This window comes from Tachypleus tridentatus, unplaced genomic scaffold (assembly GCF_004210375.1).
Source record: "Tachypleus tridentatus isolate NWPU-2018 unplaced genomic scaffold, ASM421037v1 Hic_cluster_2, whole genome shotgun sequence".
NCBI classification, from domain to species: Eukaryota; Metazoa; Arthropoda; class Merostomata; order Xiphosura; family Limulidae; genus Tachypleus; species Tachypleus tridentatus.
This window is the reverse complement of record NW_027467782.1, coordinates 45,908,642-45,930,352: the sequence shown is the minus strand read 5'-3', so window position 1 is coordinate 45,930,352 and position 21,711 is coordinate 45,908,642. Positions and strand designations below refer to the sequence as shown.

The 21,711-nt window shown below is 34.6% G+C and overlaps 1 protein-coding gene across 1 annotated transcript; it reads left to right on the top strand.

Moving 5' to 3' along the window:
* The first annotated feature begins 8,202 nt into the window (after positions 1–8,202).
* Positions 8,203–21,419, top strand: LOC143243152 (uncharacterized). The gene is made up of 6 exons (XM_076486939.1): positions 8,203–8,338; positions 10,074–10,215; positions 12,489–12,673; positions 13,813–13,916; positions 17,556–17,726; positions 21,289–21,419. Exons 1-5 carry the CDS (start codon positions 8,251–8,253, stop codon positions 17,703–17,705), a joined length of 669 nt encoding a protein of 222 aa, XP_076343054.1. The 5' UTR covers positions 8,203–8,250; the 3' UTR covers positions 17,706–17,726; positions 21,289–21,419.
* Positions 21,420–21,711: the final 292 nt, after the last annotated feature.

Sequence of the window (21,711 nt, the reverse complement as noted above, 5' to 3'; positions counted from 1 at the left end):
TATATATATGTACTGTGATCGTTAAGTCTTACAAACTAAATTATATATATGTACTGTGATCGTTAAGTCTTACAAACTAAATTATATATATGTACTGTGATCGTTAAGTCTTACAAACTAAATTATATATATGTACTGTGATCGTTAAGTCTTACAAACTAAATTATATATATGTACTGTGATCGTTAAGTCTTACAAACTAAATTATATGTATGTACTGTGATCGTTAAGTCTTACAAACTAAATTATATATATGTACTGTGATCGTTAAGTCTTACAAACTAAATTATATATATGTACTGTGATCGTTAAGTCTTACAAACTAAATTATATATATGTACTGTGATCGTTAAGTCTTACAAACTAAATTATATATATGTACTGTGATCGTTAAGTCTTACAAACTAAATTATATATATGTACTGTGATCGTTAAGTCTTACAAACTAAATTATATATATGTACTGTGATCGTTAAGTCTTACAAACTAAATTATATATATGTACTGTGATCGTTAAGTCTTACAAACTAAATTATATATATGTACTGTGATCGTTAAGTCTTACAAACTAAATTATATATATGTACTGTGATCGTTAAGTCTTACAAACTAAATTATATATATGTACTGTGATCGTTAAGTCTTACAAACTAAATTATATATATGTACTGTGATCGTTAAGTCTTACAAACTAAATTATATATATGTACTGTGATCGTTAAGTCTTACAAACTAAATTATATATATGTAGTGTGATCGTTAAGTCTTACAAACTAAATTATATATATGTACTGTGATCGTTAAGTCTTACAAACTAAATTATATATATGTACTGTGATCGTTAAGTCTTACAAACTAAATTATATATATGTACTGTGATCGTTAAGTCTTACAAACTAAATTATATATATGTACTGTGATCGTTAAGTCTTACAAACTAAATTATATATATGTACTGTGATCGTTAAGTCTTACAAACTAAATTATATATATGTACTGTGATCGTTAAGTCTTACAAACTAAATTATATATATGTACTGTGATCGTTAAGTCTTACAAACTAAATTATATATATGTACTGTGATCGTTAAGTCTTACAAACTAAATTATATATATGTACTGTGATCGTTAAGTCTTACAAACTAAATTATATATATGTACTGTGATCGTTAAGTCTTACAAACTAAATTATATATATGTACTGTGATCGTTAAGTCTTACAAACTAAATTATATATATGTACTGTGATCGTTAAGTCTTACAAACTAAATTATATATATGTACTGTGATCGTTAAGTCTTACAAACTAAATTATATATATGTACTGTGATCGTTAAGTCTTACAAACTAAATTATATATATGTACTGTGATCGTTAAGTCTTACAAACTAAATTATATATATGTACTGTGATCGTTAAGTCTTACAAACTAAATTATATGTATGTACTGTGATCGTTAAGTCTTACAAACTAAATTATATATATGTACTGTGATCGTTAAGTCTTACAAACTAAATTATATATATGTACTGTGATCGTTAAGTCTTACAAACTAAATTATATATATGTAGTGTGATCGTTAAGTCTTACAAACTAAATTATATATATGTACTGTGATCGTTAAGTCTTACAAACTAAATTATATATATGTACTGTGATCGTTAAGTCTTACAAACTAAATTATATATATGTACTGTGATCGTTAAGTCTTACAAACTAAATTATATATATGTACTGTGATCGTTAAGTCTTACAAACTAAATTATATATATGTACTGTGATCGTTAAGTCTTACAAACTAAATTATATATATGTACTGTGATCGTTAAGTCTTACAAACTAAATTATATATATGTACTGTGATCGTTAAGTCTTACAAACTAAATTATATATATGTACTGTGATCGTTAAGTCTTACAAACTAAATTATATATATGTACTGTGATCGTTAAGTCTTACAAACTAAATTATATATATGTACTGTGATCGTTAAGTCTTACAAACTAAATTATATATATGTACTGTGATCGTTAAGTCTTACAAACTAAATTATATATATGTACTGTGATCGTTAAGTCTTACAAACTAAATTATATATATGTACTGTGATCGTTAAGTCTTACAAACTAAATTATATATATGTACTGTGATCGTTAAGTCTTACAAACTAAATTATATATATGTACTGTGATCGTTAAGTCTTACAAACTAAATTATATATATGTACTGTGATCGTTAAGTCTTACAAACTAAATTATATATATGTACTGTGATCGTTAAGTCTTACAAACTAAATTATATATATGTAGTGTGATCGTTAAGTCTTACAAACTAAATTATATATATGTACTGTGATCGTTAAGTCTTACAAACTAAATTATATATATGTACTGTGATCGTTAAGTCTTACAAACTAAATTATATATATGTACTGTGATCGTTAAGTCTTACAAACTAAATTATATATATGTACTGTGATCGTTAAGTCTTACAAACTAAATTATATATATGTACTGTGATCGTTAAGTCTTACAAACTAAATTATATATATGTAGTGTGATCGTTAAGTCTTACAAACTAAATTATATATATGTACTGTGATCGTTAAGTCTTACAAACTAAATTATATATATGTAGTGTGATCGTTAAGTCTTACAAACTAAATTATATATATGTACTGTGATCGTTAAGTCTTACAAACTAAATTATATATATGTACTGTGATCGTTAAGTCTTACAAACTAAATTATATATATGTACTGTGATCGTTAAGTCTTACAAACTAAATTATATATATGTACTGTGATCGTTAAGTCTTACAAACTAAATTATATATATGTACTGTGATCGTTAAGTCTTACAAACTAAATTATATATATGTACTGTGATCGTTAAGTCTTACAAACTAAATTATATATATGTACTGTGATCGTTAAGTCTTACAAACTAAATTATATATATGTACTGTGATCGTTAAGTCTTACAAACTAAATTATATATATGTACTGTGATCGTTAAGTCTTACAAACTAAATTATATATATGTACTGTGATCGTTAAGTCTTACAAACTAAATTATATACATGTACTGTGATCGTTAAGTCTTACAAACTAAATTATTATTTGTACTGTGATCGTTTAGTCACGTGCTACCAAAACGTTATTATTTTTATTCCTTTATTATGTGTCCCTTTCTTCAAACTATCCCTGCTTCAACAAATTAAATTCTTAACGCCTCTTCACACTATCCCTGCTTCAACGAACTAGATTATTGACGCTTTCGTTCCTTTACGTGTAGATAATTTATAATCTCTCGCTCAAGCTAAACATCGGCGTGTGTTAACATAAGTATTAATCTATAGTAAAGTTTAAGATAAAAACTGGTTTGTGTTAACATCAGTATTAATCTACAGTTGAGTTTAAGATAAAAACTGGTTTGTGTTAACATCAGTATTAATCTACAGTTGAGTTTAAGATAAAAACTGGTTTGTGTTAACATCAGTATTAATCTACAGTTAAGTTTAAGATAAAAACTGGTTTGTGTTAACATCAGTATTAATCTACAGTTGAATTTAAGATAAAAACTGGTTTGTGTGAACATTAGTATTAATCTACAGTTGAGTTTAAGCGCAAAGGGGACCACAATCATATGAATACGTTGACGTTTGTATTTTTTAGAGTTTTATGTTTTATCTGATGCAAAACTCTAGAAAAGGGTTTGTGTTAATTGTGTAGAAATGGAAAATCTACTTTAGGTTCCATCCCCATATAACAATGATCTTAAATAGGGTTCTTAACCACAACGATATACCATTGTTCAGATATGTCAGGAATAGTAGGACAGCAATTACATATATATTTTGATGTGTCAGGATAAGATTACGAGTCCCTATTAGCGTTGTTTAACTCCTGTCTTAGGACTAAAGCAACACATAAAACTGAACTGTAACGCGTTTCATTATCATAAACAACAGTTTGATACACATACGTCCTGTAAATTTAAATATGGTCAGTAATACGTGCAGTTACGGTATAAAAATATTGAAATTACGTCACCACGTTCTCTTATATATATCGACCTCTTTAAACCTTGTATATATACCGTTAGCTGCAGATGCTTGAAACGACGTCTGTAAAGTTGACAGTTCTGTTAACGTGATTGGACAACCTGCTGGTTACTATGGTAATCCAAAAAAGTTTATGGAAAGGACTTTCTCGTATTCGTTCAAATTCATTCGGATCCTAGTAGTAGATGTTGTCCATCTACTGCACAATTGTTTACGGTTGGTAGTTGTTTCGTTTCTAGAACATAGGCCATATTCGACAACAAAAGAACCAACCAGAAGGTTTATAGTTGGATTCGAATTATCTAATAAACTGCCTGCCAGAGGGGTTATAGGACGGAGGTGTGTCCGTCCAAGCTTGACATTTCATGAAATGTTTGTCCCGTGGTTGTAGAGTCCATTGTTTCCCAAATCATCTCCAAGTATGATAACGAACTGTTTATTTGTAATTATTTTCATAATTCTTCCTGATGGTTAACATTATTGATAAACTACAATCGCTGATTCCTTAATCTTGTCTTTTCCGGGTTCTCTTTACTTCTTTATTCTACTTACCGGGTTCATTTCGCTTCTTTGTTTTATTCATCGGGTCCCTTTCACTTTTTTTTACTTACCGGGTCCGGGTTCCCTTCACCTTGTACTCTGTTTATGGGGTTTAATTCACTTTAATAGCCTGCGCAGTTCATCACCAACTTAACACTAAAACCATCACCATTCAACACATCAGTTGTTTTAGTTTGAATGCATCCTCTGTATAAGTTATATAGTTTAAACATCTGACACATTTGTTCACTTCTGTTGCACGAGGAATTCACATATCTGCTTTGACTGTATATCGCTTTAACGCGTCCATTGCGTCAGCTGTATAGTTTGAATATTTTACATGCTTGTATCAATTGTATATTCTTTAAATTTGAGTTACGTTAGCTGTATAATTAAATCTTACACAGAATATTTACCTGTGTTGTTTAATTGTTGTTCTTGTTGAATTTCACACAAAATTGCTCGAAGGGTGTCTGTTCCTTAATCTTGAAGCGATATAACATAGGGAAAATATCTAGTCAACACCACCCGCCACCAACTAATGAGCTGCTCTTTTACCAACGAATAGTGAGGTTCACTGTCACATTATAACACTCCCAGAAGTCCGATATGACCAAGTGTTGAGGACGCTTGACTCTCAGCCTGGGGATAACAGGTTCGAATCCCCGTCACCCCAAACATTCTCGCCCTTTCAGCCATGGGAGCGTTATAATGTCACGGCCAATCCCACTATTCGATGGTAAAAGAGTTGGCGGTGGGTACTGATGACTAGCTGCGTTCCTTCTAGTCTTTCTGTGCTAAATTAGGGACGGCTAGTGCAGATAGTCCTCGAGTAGCTTTGCGCGAAATTCAAAACAAACAAACATTCATTCATTAAAGAAAAAGACTGGTGTATGGAGGAAACTCTACCCTAATTTTATTGTGTTTAGTACAGGATGCCCCAAAACTCTGACCCCATAAATGAGACATCATTTACTCTTATGTGTGATCCCTTTGTCACATGTTTCTGGCCACTGTTTCCCATAAAATATTTTAATATTTTGTAAGCATAACAAAGCAAATTTGATAGTTTTCAAGTCTGTAACATATAACGAAGTTTCATAAAGCTTATTTTATTTTCTTAAAAATAAAAATATGAACCTCCTGAGCACCTATTTAATAGTATCGGTTTCTATGTGATGAGTAGGTCAGGTGCACACACACATTTGCTCGAGACTCGCAAATATCCGGTCACTAGACATAATAATAAAGATTTTAGGTTTAACAAAAGCGGTAATTTTACTGACACAAGAAACTTGCGATTAAAATTTCATCTGAAAGCATCTGTGGTTCATTTGATCATTATTTGGATATAAAATGCTGCTCGCATAATCACACATGTTTAGGTAGTCCAGAAATAAGAGTGGTAGCACCGATAATAAGGACACTTATTTTGTTCTTGTTACCTGATTATCTGATGGATTTATTTGCATATTCAAACAACTGAACACTACGAATGCAGTGGAATCGTTGAAGATGATATGAGGTAGACGGTAAACACGTTTATTATTCAACGTAATTTGTTATCTTATTTAGCTCTGACTGGTTTTATTTCATTTGCATTTGTAATTATAAAAAAAAATGGTTTTCTATGTTTCAAATGATTGTTTCAATGACGTTTCATCAAAAAATAACCTAAAGAACGCTGATGAGTTTCTTGGTAACGTATAACATGAAGAAGTCGGTCATTGTGAACAGCATCAAAGCTGAAGCCCAAACCACTTTCCAACATGATCTTTTTAATTGAGTTTCAAAACTAACTTTCCAGCGTTATCTTTTTGAATGAATTTCAAAGTTAATTTTTCAACAAAATGTTTTAAATGTGTTTCAAAACTAACTTTCAACATGATCCTTTTATATAAGTTTCAAAACTAACTTTTCAACATGATCCTTTATACGAGTTTCAAAACTAACTTTTCCACATGGCATTTTCAATGAGTTTCAATACTAACTTTTCAGCATAATCTTTTGAATGAGTTTCAAAAATAACTTTCCAACACAATCTTTATGAATGAGTTTCAAAACTAACTTTTCAGCATGATCTTTTGAATGAGTTTCAAAACTAACTTTTAGCATCATCTATTTGAATGAGTTTTAAAACTCACTTTCCAGCACAATCTTTCTGAATGAGTTTCAAACTTAACATTTCAGCATGATCTTTTGAATGAGTTTCAAAACTAACACTCAAGCATCATCTTTTTAAATGAGTTTCAAACTTAACTTTTCAGCATGATCTTTTGAATGAGTTTCAAACTTAACTTTCAGCATGATCTTTTGAATGAGTTTCAAAACTAACTTTTCAACAAGATGTTTTAAATGAGTTTCAAAACTAACTTTTTAGCATCATCTTTTTGAATGAGTTTCAAAACTAACTCTTCAGCATGATCTTTTTGAATGAGATTCAAAGCTAACTTTTTAGCATGATCTTTTGAATGAGTTTCAAAACTAACACTCAAGCATCATCTTTTTAAATGAGTTTCAAACTTAACTTTTCAGCATGATCTTTTTGAATGAGTTTCAAACTTAACTTTTCAGCATGATCTTTTTGAATGAGTTTCAAAACTAACTTTTCAACAAGATGTTTTAAATGAGTTTCAAACTAACTTTTAGCATCATCTTTTGAATGAGTTTCAAAACTAACTCTCCAGCATGATCTTTTTGAATGAGTTTCAAACTTAACTTTTCAGCATGATCTTTTGAATGAGTTTCAAAACTAACACTCAAGCATCATCTTTTTAAATGAGTTTCAAACTTAACTTTTCAGCATGATCTTTTTGAATGAGTTTCAAACTTAACTTTTCAGCATGATCTTTTGAATGAGTTTCAAAACTAACTTTTCAACAAGATGTTTTAAATGAGTTTCAAAACTAACTTTTTAGCATCATCTTTTGAATGAGTTTCAAAACTAACTCTCCAGCATGATCTTTTTGAATGAGATTCAAAGCTAACTTTTTAGCATCATCTATTTGAATGAGTTTCAAAGCTACCTTTTTAGCATGATCTTTTTGAATGAGTTTCAAAGCTAACTTTTTAGCATCATCTATTTGAATGAGTTTCAAAGCTAACTTCTCAACAAGATATTTTTGAATGAGTTTCAAGCTAGTTTTCAAACAGGATGTTTTAAAGTTATTTTGAGACTTAAGTCAAAGCCAAATCAGCTTTCAAGCAGTATGTTTTCGAACTATTTAGTGCATACGAAACCTGAATGTGGTAATTCTATTCGTATCAGGGTGTATGTCTTCCAGAAAATGTGATATTTAGCGACTTCAATGGGAACAAGCCCTCAACTATACGTGATAACGCACTAACATTTAGTGTACGGCAACCTTAAAATTATTAACATATATTAACTTGCCCGTACTAGGCGTACACATGTGGGTTGAATCCCCTCGCGCTCTGATTCCTATGTCTATGACATTATGACATCTAGCTTCCACTTATATTTCACCATTTGATACTTAGATATTTTTCAATATTGAAGGTAAGGTAACACTATTCATTATGTCGTTTATTTGTATCTGAAAAAAACGTTTTTACTTCCTTTTATTTCAGTCAAAGAACTCAGCAAGTCATGCGTCAGTGACCGGGAGTGTGAGGTAAATGACATGCATTCATTATGCAAGAACGGAGCATGCGCATGTCGGGATAACTTCACGCTATTCCAGAATGTAAATGTTTCATCATGCATTTCAGGTACTTCGTAAATATTCGTTCTATTAATTAAACCAATGTCATATATATATATATTTGTGTGTATCTAAGTTAGAACTAAGCCTCTTTTGTGTATTTGGAACAGTTATTACGTTATGAACATTTGCGTTTAACTTGTTTGTTTGCTTTTGGATTTCTCGCAAAGCTACACTAGGGCTACCTGCGCTAGCCGTCCCTAATTTAGCAGTGTAAGACTAGAGGGAAGGCAGCTAGACATCACCACCCACCGCCAATTCTTGGACTACTCTTATACCGACGAATAGTGGGAATGGCCGTCACTTATAATGTTCGACGTTTGAAAGGGTGAGCATGTTTGGTCGACGGGGATTCGAACCCGCGACCCTCAGATTACAAGTCGAACGCCTTAAGCCCTTGCGTTTAATGCCCAGAGTTTTTGGAGTCGTGATTCTTAGATTTATTGTGTTAATGTCTGGCTTCTTTTGAATCCTAGGTTTAGTACAGTTTCAGAAAAACGGTTGGTTTAGCTGAGCAATAATCAACCTGGTCTTGAATGTAATATGGTCCAAAACGGCCTTTTTTTTTCAGTGAATTAAATAGTTTAACTTGGATGAACTTTATATTAAACTCAAAATAGAGAAACTTGCAAAGCGTTTTTCGTTAGGCTGTAAAGCTGACAATTACGTTCATTACGTTTTAAACGAAGAAAATATATTGACAAGAAGACAAAAGATTCCCTGATGACGAAACAACAACAAGCACTGCGGAACATCAGCAATTCCTTTTGTTGTTGTTTTCAAAGGTATATTTGTAACATTACCACGTGTTGAGCTGTCTTTGTAACAAGTAACATCTTTCTGGTTCCCATTTTATAACTTGTTACTACAATAATGACTGGAATTAATCTGTGTTTAATTATGAAGGTATAAATTAACAGTTTACGTGCTTAAATTGCTAGCATCCGGGGCTCGATTCCTCGTGATGTACAGTGTGCAGATAAGTCGTTGTGTAGCTTTGCACGGCGAAATCAACAACAGAATCTTATATTATTAGTTACTGAATCTAGAACGCTTCAAATTCATTTAAAACATGAATAAAGGTTGGTGTTTGTATACAGCATCACTAGCTTCCAGTTAATGCGAGAAAAAAAAAAACCAACAAAAGCCCTCGAACTCCGCACATTGGAAGTGTTATAAACGTGATTATCAAGTCCCACTATTATGGGTCGGACATGGCCAGATGGTTAGGGCGCTCGACCCTAATCCAAGGGTCGCGGGTTCGAATCCACATCACCCCAAATACACTCAACATTTCAGCCGTAGGGACGTTATAACGTGACGGCCAATCCCAATATTCGTTGGTAAAAGAGTAGCCAAAGAGTTGATGACCAGCTTCCTTCCCTCTTGTCGTACACTTTTAAATTAGGGACGGCTAGCGCAGGTAGCCCTCGTGTAGCTTTGCGCGAAATTCAAAATCCAAAACCACACCGACAATTCGGTAGCACAACAATTGACGGAAGGTGCTGTTGACGATATGCCTTCCCTCTAGCCTATCATTTAAAATTAGGGACGGCGACAGATAGCCGTAGGTACTTTGCCTTAAATAAAATTACAGTTGCATTTTGGATATATATATATTTATTTAAAATTAAAACAGTTGTGTATGACAACCACTTTAAAGATTTCTATTCAGATAATTCACTTTACTTCCAAGTGTCCATTTTTCTAAAGCATTGGCTGTATTTCCTCTCCGTTCGTAGATGATCGCTTGGACACAAGAGGAATATCCGACGAAGAATGGTCGACAAGTGAAGGGATAGAAACCAGGACAATGATACCTATTATCGTTGTTCTAGGGATTATGTTCATCGGAATGTGTGTCGCTTTACAGCTGTTCAGCAGGCAAGTGTATTATAGTTAAGACAACCCATCTACCTGTCCCCGTTGAGAGCGGTAAGTAGATATACGGATTTACAACGCTAAAATCGGAGGCTCGATTCTCCGCGGTGGACAGCTAAATGATACAAAACAAGTAACTTTTATTTTTAATTGTCTTACAGAAAGGTCGCCGTTTTATCAATTAATAAGTTGTTTTCAGGTCGCTTTTAGCCGGAAATATATTTTTATTTTATAACTTAATAACTAGACCAACTGGACTGTTGACGTCAAAATAGCAAAACGCTAAAGTTCGGGTGTGTTGAACTTTAGGCCTGAAAGACAGTATCGAGAAGATATTAATTATTGTATATCACGTTTCTTGTTTTCATTGGTTGATTTAGTTTTCTTTTCTAATGTCTTAAAGTGTCACAAGACCCTCAGTGAATCGGCAGTTAGTTTGTGGACTTATGACGTTATAAGCCGGGTTTATAGCAATATACAAAAAAAAGTTATGTTTTTTTAATTTGTTTGTTTCAGAGAAAAATCATGGGAGAATCGCACTCCGGATATGAGCATTGTAAGGTTGTACACTTACTGCTGTCCCATCACACAAACATCTGTCATGTCTGGGTTTATAAAACAACAGGGAACACTCAACAGCCGCGGCATTTTAAATTATTTTAGGCAGAATTAGAGTAGACGGTTTTAGCCGTGACTTATAGAATGGCTCTGAATTTTTTTGTTTTGTGTTTTGTTTTTATGAGTACAAACTTTTCGGACTCACATGGCCAGGTGGTTAAGGCACTCGACTCATAATCTAAAGGTCTCGGGTTCGAATCCCCGTCACACCAAACATGCTCAACCTTTTAGCCGTGGGGCGTTGTAACGTGACGGCCAATCCCACTATTCGTTGATAAAAGATTTAACGGTGATGGCTAGCTGCCTTCCATCTGGTCTTACACTGCTAAATTAGGGACGGCTAGCGCAGATAGCCATCGTGTAGCTTTGCCAAATACCCAAAAGAAGAAGCGAAGCTTTGTCATGCCTTGACGTATTTGAGATCTAATTTTGGACTCAGAAATTCAATCCATTTCCGTTGATATATTTGGCCCAAGGTCTCATAAATTAATTTATTTTAATGGTCTTTAAAATAATTTTAATTAGAGGGTAGGCTGGTAAAGGTCCCGATGAGTGATGACGTATATTCACATTGACTCGCGCCCACGCTTGTTATTGATGGGGCCAAAAATACAGCTAATAAGACAAAATATAAAGTTATCATAGATTAATTTACTTTAATCATCCCTCTCTGTGAGACCTTAAGCGTGGTCAAACACAACAATCCAAGTGACTTGATCTCCGAACTCCAAAATTGTAATTAGATTTCAAATCTGTGAAGAAATGACGAACCTATGATTGTTTGAAATTAAACATAAAGTTACACAGTGCACTATCTGTCCTCTGCTCACTACGGGTATCAAAACCCGGTTTATAGCGTTGTAAAAAAATGTCCTTCTTGTTTTACATAAGATTCGATGTGGTTATTTAAAGTTTAGCTGTGATTGACACTCAACACGTACTCACATGTTTTGACATGACCAGACACTCAACACGTACTTACATATTTTGATGGGACCAGACACTCAACACGTACTCACATATTTTGACAGGGCCAGACACTCAGCACGTACTCGCATATTTTGACAGGGCCAGACACTAAACACGTACTCACATATTTTGACAGGGCCAGACGCTAAACACGTACTTACATATTTTGACAGGGCCAGACACTAAACACGTACTCACATATTTTGACAGGACCAGGTTTCAGCACGTACTCACATATTTTGACAGGGCCAGACACTAAACACGTACTTACATATTTTGATAGGACCAGACCTCAGCACGTACTTACATATTTTGACAGACCAGACACTAAACACGTACTCACATATTTTGACAGGGCCAGACGCTAAACACGTACCACATATTTTGACAGGGCCAGACACTAAACACGTACTCACATATTTTGACAGGGCCAGACGCTAAACACGTACTTACATATTTTGACAGGGACCAGACACTAAACACGTACTTACATATTTTGACAGGACCAGACACTCAACACGTACTTACATATTTTGACAGGGACCAGACACTAAACACGTACTCACATATTTTGACAGGGCCAGACGCTAAACACGTACTTACATATTTTGACAGGGCCAGACACTAAACACGTACTCACATATTTTGACAGGGCCAGACGCTAAACACGTACTTACATATTTTGACAGGGCCAGGTTTCGTAACCAGAGAACTATTTTCAACTCTCCCCATCCACGACTGATGCACATTAAACTGGGAAAGAAACGTAAAAGTAACAGCAAACGTTCCAGCCACTTAAGTCTGCACGTGCCCGTGTCCAGAAGGCCGAGCGCGAGCAACTATTCTCAACGTTCACATCCTTCCCCTCGTTCAGGTAAGTGTATTTTGAAAGTTAGAAGAAATTATGAAGTTTTGCTGTAGATGTATGGTTTACTATTCTCGGTTTTAATTTTACCTTTAAAATTTAAAGTTATTGTAGATTTTCTTCTGGATTAGATGTCGGTCTTGTTTTGATAGTTCTGGCAGGTTTTCTAATAAATAAACACATACGTCTTCTCGAGACGGCTGGTACAAGTAGTAAGTAAGCCGCAAACTCTCTTTGTTTTGAATTTTGCGCAAAGCTACACGAGGGCTATCTGCGCTAGCCGTCCCTAATTTAGCAGTGTAAGACTAGAGGGAAGGCAGCTAGTCATCACCATCCACCGTCAACTCTTGGGCCACTCTTTTACCAACGAATAGTGGGGTTGACCGTCACATTACAACGTCCCCACGGCTGAATGGGCGAGCATGTTTGTTGTGACGGAGATTCGAACTCTCTTTGTTAATGGCCCGGCATGGCCAGGTGGGTTAAGGCGTTCGACTCGTAATCTGAGGATCGCGGTTTCGAATCCCTTAGCACCAAAACATGCTTGCCCTTTTAGCCGTGGGGTCGTTATAATGTGACGGTGAACCCCACTATTCGTTGGTAAAAGAGTGGCCCAAGAGTTGACGGTGGGTAGTGATGACTAGCTGCCTTCCTCTAGTCTTACACTGCTAAATTAGGGACGGCTAGTGCAGATAGCCCTCAATAGCTTTGCGCGAAATTCAAAACAAACAAACAAACTCTTTGTTAACCTGACGATGACCTAAGAAGGTCAAAATGTTGTTCTGTACTTTATTTTAATTAAAGTTTCAATACCCATACCAGCCATCTTAAGAATACATTTTTACTTCAAGTGGGTTTCTCGTCATAACGTTAAAATTCTTGCTGGGCCGTTCATTATTTTACCGATCTGAGCGGATCACGTGATTCGACGTCAGTTAGCCTGCCTTCCACAATCTTTCGTAAATTTCTCACTAGTTATTAATCAAGGTGGTAACTATGAACTAGTTTCTGTACGTTGAAAAATATCAGGCTTAAACCTTTAGTCCAGATCATTAAACAAATCTCGTCTGAGTCTTTTAAGAAAAGCATAAATAGGGACATATTTGTGAAGTGTTGTACTTTGAAGTTCGCATTAATTAATATTTTAGTAACGCCCTCTGGCAGTCAGGAGGTTCTTCGTAGTCCAATGAAAGAACATCCCGAATCCTCAACCAATACAGAAGGATCCTCAAAAGGAGAAATCAGACAAATGGTATTTCAGTCACTTAAACGTTTTTCTCTCTTTGTTTTGGAGTATTTTTGGAAGGTTATTGAAACTTAAAGAATTATTTTAAATTAATATATTAACACATTCTATTTTCTGTTTTTCTCAACTGATTTAAATTTTCAAACACGAAGCTTAAATTCCACATAGGTCAAAGTTTAATTAATAGCACGCGATTTTTTTCTCCAAAAAACGAAACAAGGTTGTATTTTTCTTTACACTGAGTTTCTAAATGGGTTTAACATTTGTCTAACGTGATTAGAGTAGAAACGCACATTGTGATACACAAATACTTAAACTTTTATCGTATGTATGGCAATCAAGATGAATTTTTAACAAGAATTTAAAAGACGAGAATGTTTTACAGTAACTATAATTTTCAGCGAAACGTAAGGTAGCTATTTCACGAATAAAATATGGATATTTCCGTAGTGTTATCATATGGTTATGTAACAATAGAAGCTCTATCATTACTGGCTAAATGTTCATGTATCTATTTCCGAAGTAATATTTATTGTAAGAAGTGGAAGCTTTCCAGTAATTTTTCCCTTTTTAAGTTACATTTTGTATATTTATAGCTAAGCACAAAACTATACAATGGGATATCTGTGCAATGTCCACCACGGATATTGAAACTCGATTTTAGCGTTGTAAGCCCTCAGAGATGCTTGCCGCTTATGTCACGTGGGGGGCATTCTACGTTAATATTGATTACTTCAACTATTTTTGTTTCGACATTTCTTAAAGTTAATATGTTTATGTTTATCTCTGTTTTAAAACATTTGGTGAGTCAGTGAAATTAAAACAGTCTAGAGGACAAGGATGGCGAACCTTTTACAGATCGTGTGTGTCCAAATTGGAGATAATCTTCTTAAAGATTCTCTCGCGTGTCCATGGTAATTTTAGTAGCAGATTATCATTTATTATGATTCTGAATTATTTTAAATTAAATAGCTTTAGGAGTTTGATATTATTAATAAGTTTAGTAATTCACAAGAAATAATATTAACATATTACTGACAATAATCGTGGACTTATTTTAAGGAAAAATGAGTCCTCTTGCTTATTTACGTTTATTGTTTGTTTGTTTGTTTTGAATTTCCCAAAGCTAAAGCTATCTGTGCTAGCCGTCCCTAATTTAGCAGTGTAAGACTAGAGGGAAGGCAGCTAGTCATCATCACCCACCACCAACTCTTGGGCTACTCTTTTACCAATGAATAGTAGGACTGTTCGTAATATAATAACGCCCTCACGGCTGAAAGGACGAGCAAGTATCGTGTGACGGGGATTCGAACCCGCGACCCTCAGATTACGAGTAGAACGCCTTAACCCACCTGGCCATTTACGTTTATTCATTGTTTTATTGTTGAGAGAAAACATTTTGTGAAATGATAAACATTGGTTCATATTATGTCATATAAAAAATAAAAACAATGAAAGTAAAATAAACATATTTTACTCTAAGTGAGACTTTAGCTGGTGCACAGATGATGACAGATATTTTATATCAGGCTTGTGTTTGGTTGTTTGAGAGCTATACATGTAGCACTAGTTTTATCATCATGTCTGTTCCTATAATTACACTTTACAAAGTTCATCACTGAAAATAACGACTCATATAAATATGTTGATGAAAATACTGTTAATACTGACATTTTTCAGAGACTCAGAAGTTTCAGGAATAGAATCAGAGTTTCAGAGCCTCATTTTCTGTATTATTCCAGTCACTAATCGATCTATTTCGATATTTTCTAGTTCAGCTCTTAAGTCGACAAGTTTCTGTCTCCAAATTGAACTGATTTGTAATCAATCAGTTCCATTTCAAGTATCCAAGTCAGTCCACCGTAACATTTTCAAATTCAGTTTATGAATTTTACAGTTTTCTTCAAATCTTATTAAATCTTAAAGAAAATTGTTCAAAAGTTGAATTAATGATACTTGAAAATTGTATTTGCTCTGAATGTATATTTTCTCATGAATTTCAAGATCTGTCATGTGTGTTTTTAGGTTTGGTAAATATTTAAAAGTGCCTTTGTAAACATCACGCTTTAAAAAATTCAGTTTTATTTCAAAAGCTTTTATGTTATCAAACGTAGCATCAAGTGTTTCGCCAGATCCCTGTAATTTGGTGTTCAAGTCATTTAAATGTGAGGAGAAATCTGTAAGCAACATCAACTTACAAATCCATACATCAGATAATTCTTGACAAGAAAATTTTTCATTTGTGAAAAACAGACGAATTTCATCTAAACATTCAAATCGTTAAGGACAGAACCTCTACTTAGCCAATGAACATTGTTGTACATAAGTGGTCCTGTGTACACATGATACTCCTCTGTTAGAAAATTCTGATTTTTTTTCAAAACATGCGCAGTAATAAAATTAACTACCTTGGTTACAGTTTCCATCACTTTTCAAGCTCCTTAACCTGTTGACTGCCAAGTATTTCAGCTGCTACAATACAACTCTAATGCTTCTTCATTTTGTAACTTTTTGTGACGCCATTTTGGATCGAAAGTGGAAAAATTTGTAAGTAGGTCAAATGGTGCTGACATCTAGCGTTAAAGTTAGGTATTATTGAGAACGAATTAACTCGTCCGTGGCACTGTGTTACCGATCGGCTTGGACGAGTTATCTCGTCCACGACACTGAACAGGTTAAGGCTAGCTTTTGCACACAAAGCCTTCTCGAATATAATACAATGAAAACCTACTAGTGGATGTCCAACATATTTTGTAAACAAATTTACAAAACCAGCTTTTTTACCAGTCATGCACCATTAGTTGTCATGGAAACTATTTTTGGGAGGTCAACCTGTCGATTGGATAATTCGTTTACTATTGCCTTATATGTTTCAGCCCTGTGGTATGTTTAGGCAACGTTATCAAGTTAAACAGTTCTTCGCAGATTTCATCAGCCCTACAAAATCAAGCAGTAATGGCTAGTCTAGCTGATGACGTTCTCATCAAGACATGCGAAAAGGAATTTATATGAAAAATATCTTTTATTAGCTGTTTTGTTATGTTTGTTTCCATGTTTAATATTCTATATTTTACTCTGTTTCTACTGACTGCAAAGCTGGCGTCAAGAGGGCGTGAGACATTTCCTGTGAACATTTCTCATTGCGGGTTGGAAAATAAATCATTCATTGCTGTATTTGGCAATAATGATAATCATTGTATATATTTATTTATTACGGGTTAGCGTTAGGGTTTAAAGAATCAAGAGGCGGCACTTCATGCCTCGTGCTAGCAAAAGTTTTCGCGTGCCATAGGTTCGCTGTCACAGCTATAGGATAACACTTAATTAACCTGATTCGATAAATTTATTGTCTACAAGAAATTTTGTAAAACATTGGTGTAGTTTTCGAAAGAAAACCTGAAATTACTTCCTTGTTAATAAATTTTGAACAGTTATCATTCAAACGGTTGTCTGACGCCACGCAGTCGTTCAACGGAAGTCTGAAGGCTTAGGCGCCAAAAGTCGTGTTTTATTACCGCTTTCTGCTCGACATAAAACAAACAAGTGCCTTATTGAAACATAATAAGTAATCGATTCTTTATTTTAAATGTAATTACCTTCTGAAACACAGCTTACCTATTATATATATATTTTTCTTGTTATTAGAAAAGGGCAGAATGTAGTGTCAACGGACCGGGAACAGCGGTAACCAACCAGGTTGAAGGACCACACTCTTCTGCATACGTTCTGAAAGACATGAATACTATACGTTCGCAGTCCAATGCCAAATCGCCTTCCCCACCAACCCAAGTTTAGAGACGGCAACATTTCATTTTGGTAAAATATAAAACGTTTTATTTTAGCCGAAGATATATTAACTCTAAAGCTGACAATAAGAAAACAACAGTTAACATTATTCGGTTAGATACTTTCTTTACAATAATATTGTAAGCTGTTTTCGACTTTTGTGCCAATTTTAACGACATTCACATTTTTACGTGAAGTGTAGTGAATAATGAAATATGTAATATATTTTTATTGTTTGTTTGTTTTACAAACGCGACTGGAACAGCATATAACCTGACTAAGTAAATTGTCTATCGAACAAAACTTTAAATATCCTTCAATAATATTAATACCTTATTATTTAAAAATTACGTGTAAAAAATATTATTTATTGTTAGTTCGTAGAATACAAAATTAATTCGCAATCACTGTGACACACCAGACTTTTTGACGTATCTTCTTAACAAATGTAATGTAATCACTGTGACACACCAGACTTTTTGACGTATCTTCGTAACAAATGTAATGTAATCACTGTGACACACCAGACTTTTGACGTATCTTCTTAACAAATGTAATGTAATCACTGTGACACACCAGACTTTTGACGTATCTTCTTAACAAATTTAATGTTTATATTTAACCTATTTTTTTTAAAGTAAATAAATAACGTCATATTATTGTAACAGTATTTCATCTCGCGAGAAAGAGGGAGCATCTAAATATCTTAAGCTGTATTTAAGTTGTGAACTAAAATTCTCATAAATAATTCTAATTTTAATAACATATATTATTATATATACAGTGGTACTTCGGTTCTCGAACGACTCCCTTCTCGAACAATTCGGTTTTCGAACATATTGTTTGAGAAAACAAATGTTTCGGTTATCGAACTAAACTGTCGTGGCCCGAACCCCCGAAATAACCCGAACGACCCTTCGTTAATTTTCGGCCCACGCCAAGCTTGCCCAAAACATTTTACCCGCACCTGTCGCTCAGTCGACACCCCCGCTAAAATCTGATGTGAACGTTCTCGTTTTTCTTTTGGTTGTTTTTCTAAATATTCTGATTAAATAAGTCACCATGGGGTCAAAGAAGGATAATAAAGCAGCAAACCAAAAGAAAAGTTGTTAGAACCACAGTAGAGGTGACAAAAGATCTCACAGCGAAGTATGAGAGTGGTGTTTGCGTGTCTGACCTTGCTACACAGTTTGGTATGGTGAAGTCTGCACCATACTGAAAAATAAAGAGGTCATCAAAGGAGCTGATGTTCCAAAAGGAGTGACAATGCTTACTGAACAAAGATCACAAACAATGGAAGAGGTAGAAAAACTGTTGTTGATTTGGGTAAACGAAAACAGTTAGCTAATGATAGCGTTTCTGAGACCATCACTTGTGAGAAAGCAAAGCAGTTGCATGTTGATCTCTTGAAAAACACCTCTGGAACGAGTGCTGATACAAGTGATGTCTTTAAGGCTAGTTCGGGGTGGTTTGAAAAATTTAGGAAGAGAAGTGACATACATAGCTTCGTGAGACATGGGGAGGGTGCTCATTCTAACAAAGACGCTGCTGATAAATTTGTTAGGGAATTTAAGGACTATGTAGAAGTTGAGGGTTTTATTCCCAAACAAGTGTTCAACTGTGATGAGACAGGTCTCTTTTGGAAGAAAATGCCAAAGAGGACCTACATCACCAAGGAGGAGAAGTTATTGCTAGGACACAAGCCAGTGAAGGACAGGCTAACTCTATTGTTATGTAGTAATGCAAGTGGGGACTTAAAACTTAAGCCTTTGCTTGTGTACCATTCTGAGAACCTGAGGGTTTTTAAGAAAAATAATGTCCTGAAATGTAAACTAAATGTCATGTGGAGGGCTAATAGTAAAGCATGGGTAACCAGGCAATTTTTTATGGAGTGGGTCCATGAAGTGTTTGCCCCAAGTGTAAAGAATTACCTCACGGAAAAACAGTTGCCACTCAAGGCCTTTTTTGTGATGGGCAATGCACCTGCTTACCCATCAGGCTTGGAGGACGGGTTGGTGGAGGAGAACAGTTTCATTACAGTGAAGCTCTTGCCCCCTAACACGACTCCTCTCATTCAGCCCATGGACCAGCAGGTCATATCGAACTTTAAGAAACTCTACACCAAAGCACTATTTCAAAGGTGCTTTGACGTGACCTCTGACACAGAGTTAACCCTCAGAGCGTTCTGGAAAAATCACTTTAATATCCTCCATTGCTTGAGGATCACAGACAAGGCTTGGAGGGAAATGTCTTTGAGGACCATGAACTCAGCTTGGAAGAAATTGTGGCCAAACTCAGTAGCAGATAGAGACTTTGAAGGCTTTGAGGCTGAGCCTGTTATCGAGGATATTGTCTCACTAGACAAGTGTATGGGCTTGAATGTGAGTGGTGATAATGTGGAGGAGTTGGTGGAAGGCCACAACACTGAGTTCACCATGGAAGAACTCCAAGAGCTTCAGAAGGAGCAGCAACAGAAGGCAACTGAGGAAGTGTCTTCAGATGAGGAGGAGGGAAGGGAGGATGTTCCTAGTTCACTAATCAAGGAAATGTGTGGAAAATGGGGAGAGTTACAAAGTTTTGTGGAAAAATTTCACCATGACAAAGCTGCAGCAAACCGTAGCATAAACCTTTTCAATGACAATGCCGTGTCTTACTTCAGAAACATTTTAAAATTCAGGCAGAAACAAACCTCATTATACAAGTTTCTAGTGAGAAATAGGTCCAGTGAGTCTCAAGCAGGTTGTAGCAAAGAGACAGAAAAGATAAAGAACCCCAGAAGTAGAGTTACCTGACGTTTTATGGAGGGTGACTCCCTTCAAACAATAATAACCCTCCTACTCTCCACGTTTCTCACCACTTTTCACTTACACCATCAGCTCTCCTCAGCACAGGTAAAGTGCAGTTAAATTTTCATTTATTGTTTTTTTTATTGTGTTTATAGTTTTTGTGGTTGACTTTATGCATGTAAGTATTATTATACAGGTATAAATAAACAATATTTTACTTAAAATTTTTCATAATGCGTAATTTTGGGGGTCTATAACAGATTAATTTAATTTACAGTATTTCTTATGGGAAAAATTGATTCAGTTTTCGAACAGCCTTCTGGAACGGATTAAGTTCGAGAACCGAGGTACCACTGCATTATATACATGTATATTGTTTTTAGAGTACTGGTTAAGAATTTTGACAGTTTTAACTACACGATTAATTTATATGTAACATTTCTAATTACTTTATTAATTTATGTTAGTCCGTTACCAGAAGACTTAACAGAAATCATTATAACCTAAGAACTTCTTCACTACTGTTGTTGTAACAGTCATTAACCAAACACTTGCAATGGAAACCATTAACACCGTGTGGACTTCTTTAATATAGTTGTTGTAGCATTAATGACAATACACGTGTCACTGGGAGTCATTAACGACGTGTGGACTTCTTTAATATTGTTGATGTAACAGCCATTGACCAAACACGTATCACTACAACATAATATATGAGTTTCGTTGCAGAATGGAAATGTATATTACAATAATGTGTTAGAATTCTTGAAACAATTAGAACGTTGTTTTGTGTGTTCTTTTCACAGATTACCCAAGAGGTTCTGCGGATGACACCCGTTTTCAAATGGATAACCTTCACAGCCGTTCAGCCATTGTGTCGTTTCCTTCGAGTTGATTCAGGTCCTGTTTACAGTGTTTTTTTTTGTTGTTGTTTTTTATGTATTCCTCATATTACCGATGAGACTAGGGAATATTTTCGAAGATTTTGTTAGGTGGTCTAGCACAACTAATTTCAAAATGTTTGAACCAATCTTTGTACGGCACGTGTCGGTGCTGTTTTCAGTATCAAAACGTATTTACTGTACTTGGCTGCATTATAGTTTAACTTACTGTTGGCTATAAGTGTTAATATATTTAATGTGAGATATCTTGGGAGGTCGCCCAACTGAAAGAAAAACAACAACAAATATCTGTTAGTTCTACCATAGTGTGCAACTCTTAAAGAAAGG

What these genes read in the sequence shown, in the direction of transcription:
- LOC143243152 (XM_076486939.1), top strand. Translation starts at nt 8,251, where the DNA reads ATGCATTCATTATGCAAGAACGGAGCATGCGCATGTCGGGATAACTTC. An exon ending in ACATCCTTCCCCTCGTTCAG is followed by an intron (nt 12,674 to 13,812) that starts GTAAGTGTATTT and finishes TTAATATTTTAG; the next exon opens with TAACGCCCTCTGGCAGTCAG. An exon ending in AAGGAGAAATCAGACAAATG is followed by an intron (nt 13,917 to 17,555) that starts GTATTTCAGTCA and finishes TCTTGTTATTAG; the next exon opens with AAAAGGGCAGAATGTAGTGT.